Source organism: Tachyglossus aculeatus, chromosome 14 (genome assembly GCF_015852505.1).
Source record: "Tachyglossus aculeatus isolate mTacAcu1 chromosome 14, mTacAcu1.pri, whole genome shotgun sequence".
NCBI classification, from domain to species: domain Eukaryota; kingdom Metazoa; phylum Chordata; class Mammalia; order Monotremata; family Tachyglossidae; genus Tachyglossus; species Tachyglossus aculeatus.
In genome coordinates, this window is record NC_052079.1 from 29,512,649 (window position 1) to 29,525,846 (window position 13,198).

Genomic DNA, 13,198 nt, shown 5'->3' on the forward strand with positions numbered 1-13,198 from the left:
TTGTTCCCAAGTTCTAAAGGTTATGTTTTAACTGAGCTATCATGGGATTGGTGGTAACAGGCTATCAGGAATAAAACATTGGGTAAAATATAGGAAAAAATGGTAAGAATATTAAACTCAGAACTTCTGCTTCTTGAAATTGAATGAGTCTCCTCCCTATGTTCTGGGTGATCCAAGGAACATCCAGCCAGGCCACAGAGAAAGTCAATGATAATAATGATTGTGGTATTTGTTAAGCGCTTAATGGAAGCCAAGAACTGAACTAAACGCTGGAGGAGATCAGCTCAGATACAGTCCCTGTCCCACACAGTGCTCAACAATGTAAGTAGGAGCTAAATGGCTGAATATCTACCCCAGCACCTAGTACATAAAAAAAAAAAAAACGTATTGAATCCCCATTTTTCAGAAAAGGAAACTGGAACACAGAAAAGTTAAGTGATTTGCCCAAGGTCACATAGCAAGCAAGTGGCAAAGGCAGGATTAAAACCCAGCTCCTCAGGGTCCCTGGTCTGTGATCCTTCCACTAGGTTCCAGTGACCATGACCAAATCAGATTCCCAGACCAGATAATGACAAAAGTTATGATTTAATCAGCACTGCGAGACCCAGCTCAATGTTATGATAACCAGAAACCAGCCATTGTATGTTCCCTTGCATGACAGTGGTGTGGTGGATAGAGCACAAATGGTCTCAGCCCTTTCATGGGGGTTTCTGTAACCTGCCCACCCCACTATAAATACCAAGAGACTACTTGTGTACTATTTTTCTTCCTTCCATGACCTAGTGGGTAGAGCACGGGTTTGGAAGTCAGAAGGACCTGGGATCAACCTAGGTTCTAATCCCAGATTTTCCACTTGTCTGCTGCGTGACCTTGGGCAAGTCACTTCAGTTCTCTGTGCTTCAGCTTACTCTTCTGTAAAATGGGGATTAAGAGTGTGAGCCCCGTGTGGGACAAGGGCTGTGTCCACCCCGACTTGCTTGTTTCTATCCCAGGGCTTAATACAGTGCCTGGCACATAGTAAGCACTTACTAAATACCACAGTTATTATTATCATTATTAATTTATTTGTCTATCTCCCCTCAGTGGACCAGACTCCTTTACCTGTACTAGTTTCAATTTTATTCTCCCAAGGTCCTTGCACAGTGCTTTCTACATAGAAGGCACTTAGTAGATGCTATTGATTGTTTAATTTGGGGTGCACAGAGGTTAAAGTTTCTATGATTAGTGGAGGGTATTAAGTCGGGTGGTAGCAGTAATGAGGAGTGAACTACAGTGTAATTTTTACTTACGTTTAGGTCATGTCTGAGCTGGTTCTGAAATGGAACCTAACTATAATAAATGATTGTGGTATTTGTTAAGCACTTATTCATTCAATCATATTTATTGAGCACTTACTGTGTGCAGAGCACTTATCGTATACCAGACATTGTGCTAATGCTAGGGTAGATAGGCTATAAGCAGATCATACATGATTCCTGTTCCACATGAGGCTTACAGAGTTAGTAGGCATGATCCCTGCCCTCAAGTAGCTTTCCAGGTAGAGAGAGAGTCAGACATTAAAATAAGTTATTGGTAGGGGAAATGGGAGAGTCTAACAAAATGTAGTGTGTGTGTGTGTGTGTGTGTGTGTGTGTAAGTCTATGGGAAAATGGAGGGACTGTGTCCATTTATTGTTATACTTTACTCTCCCAAGCGCTCAGTACAGTGCTCTTCACACAGTAAGGACTGAAATAGGATTGGCTGACATCCATTTACAATACATCCACCTGCACATTCATATGCTGCTTCTTCCACTGACCATTTATTTGGTTGTCTTAATAGGAGAAAAGTGAATCTTTTTTGTGGAGTACAACTAGCCCTTCACCAACATCTGGCAAAGCTACATCTCCCTCCCGTGCTCCATATGCAGCAAGTTTATTGGCACTAAGTAAGATAAACTCTGTGTGGAACGAGCCTATCAGTTTCGTGGTGACTCACCTGAGACCATACACAACGTATCTTTTCGAGGTGTCAGCTGTTACCACTGAAGCAGGTTACATTGACAGTACAATTGTCAGAACACCAGAGTCAGGTATGCATTCTTCCTGAGGGAAAAGGGAAAAAACAAACAAACAAACAAAAAACCGTCTGTGGTGGGGGAAAGAGCCTTGTAAAGTAGCAAATAAATTTCAACCTGATATTCTCATTAAGATCCCTCATGTCCTTAGTGACAGAGATCTAATTGATACTTTCCACTACCAATCTTTAAGACCTGTTTCCTTTCCCTAGCACTAAAAGAAACATACAGCCAGTAGGATGTCTCCATTCTCAGAGATGACCATGAAAGGCTCTGTTTATCATTATTGCAGTTCCCTTTCCAAAGAAGACAGGGATCCCACCAGATAAAAATTGCTTTGACCCTGTTGGCCAATCCAGTATGGTCCCTTTTAGTTCTCAGAGAATTATAGTTAGCAGAGACAATTCAAAGTGTGCAGTAATAATGTAATCACAGGAAAATGTGACTGTATACAGCCAGTAGGAGGCTAGAGTCTTCTAAAGGTGTTTTCTTTGGTGTCATTTTGTTAACTCTCTATGTGGGGCTGGATTGGGGCAGGATTAAGGGCACTTTGGTTGAGGAAATCCCTCAATCAGAGACACAAATTCCATGGGGTGTAACAGGGAATGCTGCTCCATGTAGTGGAGTTATTCCCTCTACAGAACGTCGTTCTGGGCAAGGCAGGCTAGACACAACTATCCACCCATCCATAATGCCGTAATGCCATTGGGTTCCCCCTTGCCTCCATAAAGAGGCCCCAGGCCATAGAGACCCAAGAGGATTGGAACCTTTTCCCCCTTGCCAGCAACTGGGCTTGGATATAGAGCCAGGAAAGATTTTTGTTGTGCCTGCTGGGCTCCTTATTAGGCAGGAGACTTTCATCTTTCCTGGTTCCAGAGTTCAGTGTGAACCCTGTTGTACTTTCCCAAGCACTTATTACAACACTCTGCACGCAGTAAGTGCTCAGTAAATACCACTGATTGATCGAAAGCTGAGAACCCAGCATGTTCCAACAGCACTGTGCCCTAGTGGATAGAGCATGGGCCTGGGAGCTGGAAGGACTTGGGTTCTAATCCTGCCTCCACCCTTTAATAATAATAATTAATAATAATTATGGTATTTGTTAAGTGCTTACTATGTGCAAAGCACTGTTCTAAGCACTGGGGAGGTTACAAGGTTATCAGGTTGTCCCACGGGGGCTCACAGTTTTAATCCCCATTTTATAGATGAGGTAACTAAGGCACAGAAAAGTTGTGACTTGCCCAAAGTCACATAACTGACAGTTGGCAGAGCCAGAATTTGAACCCATGACCTCTGACTCCAAAGCCTGGGCTCTTTACACTGAGCCACACTGCAAGCTGCTTCAGTTTGTCTGCTCTGTGACCTTGGGCAGCAAGTCACTTCACCTCTCTGGGCCTCAGTTACCTCAAGTGTAAAATGAGGATTAAGATTGTGAGTCCCATGTGGAACAGGGACTGTATCCAACCTGATTAGTTTGTATCTACCCCAGCGCTTAGTGCAGTGCCTGGAACATAGTAAGCGCTTGAGAAATACCACTATCATTATTATTATTAGACTGTCAAAAGTAATAAACTGGGAGGTAGTTGCCTGGGTTTAGCATCCTGAGAGCATCCTCTGAGCTGTACATTGTCCTCATGTGCCAGTAGCCTTGGATCAGTCGGACAATTTTGGACTGAGTGCCCCAGGTGTGACTGGCTGGAGGTGGCAGAGACAATCAATCAATGGTATTTATTGAGCACTTACTATGTGCAGAGCATGTGCGAAAGTATAATATAATAGAGTTGGTGAACACGTTCCCTGGCCACAATGAGCATACAGCTTCAAGAGGGAGACAGACATTGCTATAAGTAAATTAAGGATACATACTAAATGCTGTGGGCTGAGTGAGGGGTGAATAAAGGGAGCAAATTCAAGTGCCACAGTGATGCAGAAAGGAGTGAGAGAAGAAGGCTTAGTCAGAGAAGGCCTCTTGGAGGAGATGAGATTTTTGTAAGGTTTTGAAGCTGGGGAGAGTGATGGTCTGTCAGATATGAAGGGAGAGAGAGTTCCAGACCAGAGGCAGGATGTGGGTGAAGGATTGGTAACTAGGTAGATGAGATTGAGGTATAGTGAGTAGGTTGGTGTTAGAGATGTAAGGTGACCATACTGACTTGTAGTAAAAAATCAGTGAGGTAAGATAGGAGGGGCCAAGGTGATTGATTGCTTTAAAGGTGATGGTGAGGAGTTTCTGTATGATGAGGTGAACTGGCAAACAGTGGAGGTTCTTGAGGAGTGGGGAAACAGTGCCTGAACGTTTCTGTAGAAAAACCATCCAGGCAGCAGGATGACATATGGACTGGAGTGGGGAGAGAAGGGAAGTCGGTAAGGAGGCTGATGCCTAAGTCAGGGCGGGGAGACAGTAACAGAGGAAGTATTTTTTCCACTTCACCTTTTTTCCTTTCTATATTTTTTCTTTTCTTCCCTCTCTTTCTCACTCTTTTCCTCTTTTTCTTCATCACATTTTTCACCTCTTGTATTATCTCTGTTATTTTTCTTTCTTCTTTCTCTATGGTTCCTCCAGTTTAATCGGCCCTGGATTCAATCCTGTCCCATCTCTAAATATTTTCTTATTTTACTATAGTATACTTCTAGTAATACCTCCAGAATTTTGTAAACTCACATATATTTCCTCCACTAGAAGTGAAAGTAATAATAATAATAATAATAATTTGTCAAACTCTTTCTATCTGTCAAGCACTGTTCTAAGGTAATCAGGTTAAATTTGGGGATCATGGTCTGATTAGGAGGGAGAATAGGCATTGAATCCCATTATACCATTGGGGAAACTGAGGCACAGGGAAGGCACAGTCTATCTCACTGCCGTCCTCTTGCCCACATCCTTCCTCTGGCCTAGAATGCCCTCCCTTGTATCAGACAGGTAATCAGACAGATAAGCTGTCCCCCATTTCAAAGCCTTATTGAAGGTGCATCTCCTCCAAGAAGTCTTCCCTGACTAAACTCTCTTCTCCCATTCCTTCTGAGTCACCCTGACTTGCTCCCTTCATTCATCTGCCCTCCTAGCCCTGCAGCATATATATGTGTGTGTATATATATATACAGATATATATATATCTGTATTTATAGTAATGTTTGTCTCCTGTAGACTGAACTCATTGTGGGCAGGGAATGTGTCTGTTGTACTCTCCCAAGCGCTTAGTACAGTAAGTGCTCAATAAATATGATTGAATGAATGAATGAATAAAGTCACTTGCCCAGGATTGCATAGCATGCAAGTTTCAGAGCTGGGATTAATGTGGATTTTTAATAAATTAAATGCTATTTCCTTTTGTATGCATAACAATTTTGAAATCACAGTTTTATTTTTAATGATTCCAGTGCCTGAAGATTCACCACAAAATTTTGCAAAGGGCAATATTACAGGAAAATCCTTTTCAGTGTCTTGGGATCCACCAACAATAATAACAGGAAAATTTAGTTACCGAGTTGAATTATACGGACCCTCAGGTAAGCCTGAATCAGTTTGTATTGATTTTTTTTCCTCGACAAGGATTAATTTCCCTGTAGAACAGAAGAAGTAAGGAATCTTGACCACCTCAGTGGCTGTATTCGTTAATTCTTCCACTGCACATTTGTTCAGTGAATGATAACTGGTTTTTCTAATAGCAAGGGGAAACATGAACATATAGATATTCTTTGGAACAGTAGAAGCATTTCCAAAGTTTTAAAGCCATTCTGTTTGTGACTACCTTATTATTTTTAACCAATGTTCTCAAAATATTTTTCTAATTTAATGAAAGCAAAACCAGCCATTGCTAATAATGTACAGGTTTGTGAAGGGGAATAAAAATTTGCAAACAGTATCTCTCAACCCCTTCCAATTATCCCAAACCATCCTTTAGTGTCCCTACACAGCGTACCATCTCAGGACACAAATCTATGCCCTCAATTCAACCACGACCTGTGGATTTAACTCCCTCCATCTTGGGCCTCCTCCGCTGTTAGTTTCCTCCAATTATGTAGCACTTCTGGCAGAAATCCAGACATCAAGCTGACCTTTCTCACCGTATTAAAATACTTGGTCCCGCTCTTTTTCCCCCGCAGACCATCATCTTAGAACAGTGCTTTGCACATAATTAGTGCTTAATAAATGCCATCATCATTATTATTCTTATTCTTTAGTGACTCACTCTCACTCTCCAATGACTCCTTTCCCTCTGCTTTCAAACGTGACCACATAATCTCTGTCCTTATAAAAACAGCAACAAAAAAAGCAAATAAACAAAACAACTCTCTTGTTCTCATTGCAATTTCCAGGTATCGGCCCAGTGCCTTCCTATTATTTATTTTCAAACACCTCAAACAAATTGTTTCATTCACTGCCTCTACTTTCCTTTCTCTTCTAACTCTCTGATTAGATCAATCAATCAGTCAGTCGTATTTATTGAGTGCTTACTGTGTGCAGAGCACTGTACTAAGCGCTTGGGAAGTACAGGTCGGCAACACATAGAGACAGTCCCTACCCAACAGTGGGCTCACAGTCTAGAAGGGGGAGACAGAGAACAAAACCAAACATACTAACAAAATAAAATAAATAGAATAGATATGTACAAGTAAGATAAATAGAGTAATAAATATGTACAAACATATATACATATATACAGGTATTAGATCCATTCCCTTGGAGAACATTTGCTCTCATGGCTGCAACTACCGTCTCTATGGGTTGACTCGTAAATCTACCTCTCTATCCCTCACTCCTCTCCTCTGCAATCTTATATTTCCTGCTGCCTTCAGGACATCTCTGCTTGGATGTCCTGCCAATGCCTCACACTTAACATATTAGAATTCCTTGCCTTCTCACCCAAACTTTCTTCTCCACCTGACTTTTCCATTTACTGTAAACAACCCTACAATCCTCCCTGTCTCACAAGCCTGCAAGGTAGGTATTATCCTCAGCTCATCTCTCTGATTCAAACCACATATTCAGTCGGTCACCAAATCCTCTCATTCAACCTTTATGACATCTTTAGATTATATTCCTTCCTTTTCATCCACACTGCAACTACACTGATCCCAGCATGTATCATATCCCACCTTGACTACTGCATTAGCCTCAGTGCTGACCTCCCTTCCTCCAGTCTCTGCCCTCTCCAGTCCATGCTTCAGTCTACTTTCTGGATCATTTTTCTAAAATATTCTTCTGTGCACATCGCCTCTGTCCCCAAAAACCTCTAATGATTGCCCATTCATCTTGGCATCAAACAGAAACAACTAAACATTGGAATTAAAGTATTCAATCAGATCTCTCCCTCCTACCTATCCTAGCTCCTCTCTCACTACAACCCAGCCTGCACACTTCACTTTTTAAATTTTTTTACAGTATTTGTTAAGCCCTTACTATGTGTCAGACACTGTTCTTAGCATAGGGATTGATACAAGTTAATTAGGTTGGACAAAGCCCCTGACCCGCATTGGGCTCAGTCTAACTAGGAAGGAGAACAGAAGAACTGAGGCACAGAAAGGTTAAATGACTTGCCCAAGATCCCACAACAACCATTTGGCAGAGTTGGGATTTTGAACCTACTTCCTCTGACTCCCAGGCCCGTGCTCTTTCCACTAATAATAATAATAATAATAATAATAATAATGATGATGGCATTTATGTGAAAAAATACTATGTGAAAAGCACTGTTCTAAGCACTGGGGAGGTTACAAGGTGATCAAGTTGTCCCACGGGGGGTTTACAGTCTTAATCCCCATTTTACAGATGAGGTAACTGAGGCACAGAGAAGTTAAGTGACTTGCCCAAAGTCACACAGCTGACAATTCGTGGAGCCAGGATTTGAACCCCTGACCTCTGACTCACTAGGCCACACTGCGTCTCTAACACCAACTTATTATAGCTTGATCTTGTCTCTTTCACCTTTTACCTTTTTGCTCATGTCCTCTCTTCAGCCTGAATCTCTCTCCACATTCATATCAGACAGATATAAATATACCTCTACTCCATCCTAATCTTCCTTGATCGCTCAGCTGCCATTGATTGTGGTGACCACCCCCTTCTGCTGAAAACATTATCCAACCTCAGCTTCACTGACCCTGTCCTCTCCCAGTTTTCCACCTTTCTCATTCTCATTCTCTTTCGGGGGCTCCTCCTCTGCCTCCCATCCCCTAAACCCCTTCTTTATTATTCCTGGTAGAATGTTCTGGAACTGTCCGGGCCCTAAACCATTGCTGATGAATCAGTTACTTTTTGTGTTTTAGCAAGTCAGACCTCTCTTGAGCCTTCTGGTACCATAATTTACTTTTAAATGATGACACTAAATGGTTGATTCGCCTTTACCTTATGGCCTACAATGAGCAGCTATATTACATTAACTTATACTTGTACATTATAAATTATTATTATACATTATATCATAATTTATATTTTTCATTTGTATTAATGTCTCTCCCCCTCTAGACTGTAAGCTCATCAAGGTCAGGGAATATGTCTACCAACTCTATTGTGTTATACTCTCCCTAGCTTTTAGTACAGTGCTCTGCTCACAGTAAGCACTAAATAAATACCAGTGATGATGTTGATAGATGACGCTTACTTTCCCCAACATGAATTTATGATTTTGGATATTCCTAAATTTTCTGCCTGCACTTCTCCCTGTTGAATTCTATCCTGATTTTCATGAACCATTTAGATTTTCTAATGCTGCTTTGCAGTCATTTTTGTCTTCCAGAGTATTAGTAACCCTGTCCAATTTAATGTCACTTTGAACATACAAAGCTTATGGTCAATTAGGAATGTATATTCCATAAGAAGCAATTAGATGGTGTTTCATTTTTTTCGGTGTGTTTGTAGGTCACATTCTGGACAACAGTACAAAAGAGCTGAAGTTTACATTTACAAATCTAACACCTTTTACAAAATACAGTGTATTTGTGGCTGCTGAGACGAGTGCAGGCATTGGACCCAAATCCAATTTCACCATTTTCACCCCTCCAGAAGGTAAGAATAGTTATAAAATGGAAGAAATATGATATTTTTAGTAGACACATACGTTTTCAAGTGAATGCCATTCAAAGAAGTGACATAATTCAAATTATTGAGAGAATATACCTAGACGTTTTTCAATTACAGGTGATTTAATGTCCGTCTCCCCATCTAGACTGTGAGCTTGTTGAGGGCAGTGAATGTGTGTGTTTGTTGTTATATTGTACTCTCCTAAATGCTTAATACAGTGCTTTTTCACACACTAAGCACTCAATAAATACCATTGAATGAATAAAAACTGTCAGTATTGGCCATTAGATGGCAGTAGGTATTAGGAAGTCATTGCTTGGGAGTAAGGATATTTTCTTATTAAAGAATTTATATCATATGCTTCTGAAATTTCTTATGATTTCTTAGTGATTTCTTTTGTGACAATGGCACAAGGTTATTTGCCTATAAAACATAAGGTTTACTGCTGTGGTAAATTTTTATAAAGAGCATCAAAAGATATTCACTTTAATTATTACTTTAGATTCACTGTTTGAAAGAATGAACAAAACAGACTTAAAAAAAGCAAATAAAATAAACTGCAGCTCATAAGCTCCAAAATGGGTAGGGGTAGTATTTACCAACTGTACTGTATTCGATTTTCCCAATTGCTTAGTACAGTGCTCTACACACAGTAAATGTCCCATAAATATCATTGATTATTTAAATAGAGCTCGTGACCACACCTTTTTGAAGAACAATGTCAATTCAAAAATCATTTAGTGATCCATTCCTTCTGATTGTATTGGAATTGAAGTAAGCACCAGAAATTGAGACATTTGGGATTTCACACCCAAAAAACTTAGAATTTGTTCAAATTGAATTGGGATTTTTTTTTAAAATGGTATTTGTTATGTGCTTTCTATGTGCCAGGCACTGTACTAAGTTCAGGGGTCACGTGAGTCTAAATATATTCTATAGATTCTAGCATTGTGAACCCGTTGTTGGGTAGGGACCATCTCTATATGTTGCCAACTTGTACTTCCCAAGCGCTTAGTATAGTGCTCTGCACGCAGTAAGCGCTCAATAAATACGATTGAATGAATAAATACAAATGAAATTCATTTGTTTACCTCTGAGATGTATTTTTTCTAAACTCATTTTTGCAATGGAGTTAGAAACTTTATAAAATGTTTCCTTGTCTATTCTCTGCAATTACTAGTTAAATGAATCCCTTAAACAGCCTGAACAGCCCATTGTAAGTCTACAGTTGATCATTTCTACAAATTCAACAACCAAGCCTGCTTACCTGCCTAGTGTTATAGGGTTGTCCCACTTTCCCTAAGGTTTCACTTACAGCCTTTTCTACACTAACAAGATGAAGTAAAGGTTTTGCAAACAAAGATGTTTCCCCTAACGTTCAGCCACTACTTTTGCAAACTGCTGGTATATATCAGTGAATTGAACATCCACTGAGAAGTTATTCATTCATCCAGTTTGAAACTATATTCTGCGTTTGCCTGCTGTCAGACAACTTACATGTAGAGCAATTCTTGCAGTGAATTCAAATACCCGCGATGTGCTTCTACTTAGAAATACACTGTGCAATGTGTCATGGGAAAGATGGATACATTTTTTTTTTAAAGAAACCTTGTGATTAGTTTCCCACTTCCTCCATCTGAATGTCAAGGCTGGCGACAGTTAACATGCTATATTCTGAAGCGGTGATGGAAAATAGATGAATTAATCCCTCTGTCATGTTTCTTGACCTGTGAACTTTAAAGGTCCCACAACAGCCGGTCAGTCACTTCTTGCTGAAGTGACTTGCATTGTGTGTTGCCGATTACGCCTCTAGCCCAGTATGTAAACTGTTTTCCCGGTTTCAGCTCTCCTCCCTTTTGCCCTCCCCTCTCTGTTAGCCGCTGCTAGCACAGGTTTTCTGCCCCTTCATAGCTGTCTACCTGCCCTGTGCCGCCCTTTGACAGGTCCATGGGGAGAGGGCTACAATTTGGCGAAGGAGACATCACAAATCTAGAGGGAGGAATAGGTATTAAAATAAATTCCAGATCTGTACATAAGTGCTGTGGAGCTGAGGAAGGAGTGTATATCAAGTTCTTAAAGGGTACAAATCCAAGTCCAAGGGTGATGCAGAAGAGATGTGGTCTAGTGGCTCGAGCAAGATTGTCCTGGGAGTCAGAAGAACCAATCCTGGCTCCGCCACTTGTCTGCTGGGTAACCTTGAACTAGTCTCTGTGCCTCAACTACCTCATCTGTATAATGGGGTTTAAGACTGTGAGCCCTATTTGGAAAAGGGACTGATTTGCTTGTATCTACCCTAGAGCTTAGGTCAGTGGCTGGTAAATAGTAAGTGCTTAACAAATTCAACTGTTATTGTTATCATTAGGGGAAATGTGGGCTTAATCGAGGAAGGCCTTTTGGAAGAGTTGTGCTTTAAATAAGCAAGTCTTTGAAGGTGGTGAAAGTCGTGGTCTGTTATATAGAGGGAAGGAATTCCAGGTCAGATGGAGGATGTGGAAGAGATGGTTAGGTAAACCACTGGAGGTTCTTGAGGAGTGGGGAAACATGGATTAAATTTTTTTTAGGAAAATGATCGAGGCAGCAGAATGTAGTATGCGCCGAAATGGGGAGAGACAGGAAGCATCGGAGGTCAGCAAGGTGGCAGACGCAATAGTCAAGGTGGGATTGGTTAAATACTTGAATCAATGTGGTAGCAGTCTGAATGAAGAGAAAAGCGTGGTTGCCATTGATTGATTGAGCAAGAATGTCATGCTTTGCCCAAACTGTACATTTTCTCTTACAAAATGTATTTTCATAATTGGTTTTAGAGGGAACTCAATTATTCAGTATATCATTATATTATGGGAAGCATCGTAGCATAGAGGATAGATCAAGGGCCTGGGAATCAGAAGGTCATGGGTTCTAATCCTAGCTCTGCCACTTGCCTGCTGTGTGACCTGGGCAAGTCAGTTCACTTCTCTGGGTCTGTTACCTCATCTGTAAAATAGGAATGAAGACTGTGAGCCCCATGTGAGAAAGGGACTGTGTCCATCCCGATTTGCTTGTATTGTATCCACCCAGCACTTAGTACAGTGCCTGGCAAATGGTAAGCACTTAACAAATACCATCATTATTATTATTATTATCAAAAAAATTTATCCTTAGGTTTTACTAATCAAACATTCAATATTATTTATTGAATGCTTACTATGTGCAGTGTGCTGTACTAAGTGCTTGGGAGAATACAACATAATAGAGTTGGTCATCACATTCCCTGCCCACAATGAGCTTACAGTCTAAATTCATGTCTTTTTTAAATCTTCATTTTTCTAGTTCATAGATCGAAATGTTTTTCAACTGAATGATCCAAACCATTCTGAACACTTACAGGTTCCTTTATTTGATTATCCATCTTCCAAGTAGGTAGTAAAATACATATTTATATTAACTTGAAATAAAGTTTCCAATTCCCGGCTTACAACACTTTTAAACTCAGTAGTGAACCATGAATAATTTATTTGTGTACCCAATTTTTTCCTTGTTAATTTTGTATCAATGTTCCAGTAGTCAGCTCTGATCCACAGTCCCCTAGAGTCCTTATTAGCTTGGGCTTGGTAACTATGTTAAATGACTTTCTACATATGAAATTGCTTTCACTTCATTTTCTTTATCCATTTAAATTCTGTCAGATAAATTGTTGGTTTGAAATCTTTTTCTTACATCATATTTTCTTAAAAGACTGAAGGGGTGATTTTTCTAGTGATAATTGTGGTGCCTCACCATTAATATTTCCAAAAATAATTTTGCTTTCTGTGAATTGTTTTGGTAGAAGCAGCATGGCTCAATGGAAAGAGCATGGGCTTGGGAGTCAGAGGTCATGGGTTCAAATCCCAGCTCCGCCAATTGTCAGCAGTGTGATTTTGGGCAAGTCACTTCACTTCTCTGTGCCTCAGTTACCTTATCTGTAAAATGGGGATTAATCAATCAATCGTATTTATTGAGCGCTTACTGTGTGCAGAGCACTGTACTAAGCGCTTAGGAAGTACAGTTGGCAACATATAGAGACGGTCCCTACCCAACAGTGGGCTCACATTGTGAGCCCCATGTGGGACAACCTGATCATGTTGTATCCTCCCCAGTGCTTAGAA

The 13,198-nt window shown here is 40.5% G+C and overlaps 1 protein-coding gene across 1 annotated transcript in view; it reads left to right on the forward strand.

The window, feature by feature from the left end:
* The window catches only part of PTPRQ (protein tyrosine phosphatase receptor type Q), a 187,727-nt gene that overhangs the window by 16,017 nt on the left and 158,512 nt on the right, over positions 1–13,198 (forward strand). Inside the window, exons 8-10 of the mRNA XM_038756691.1 lie at positions 1,822–2,071; positions 5,432–5,560; positions 8,913–9,059. Coding sequence (XP_038612619.1) covers positions 1,822–2,071; positions 5,432–5,560; positions 8,913–9,059 — 526 coding nt within the window. The remainder of the gene's footprint in view (positions 1–1,821; positions 2,072–5,431; positions 5,561–8,912; positions 9,060–13,198) is intronic.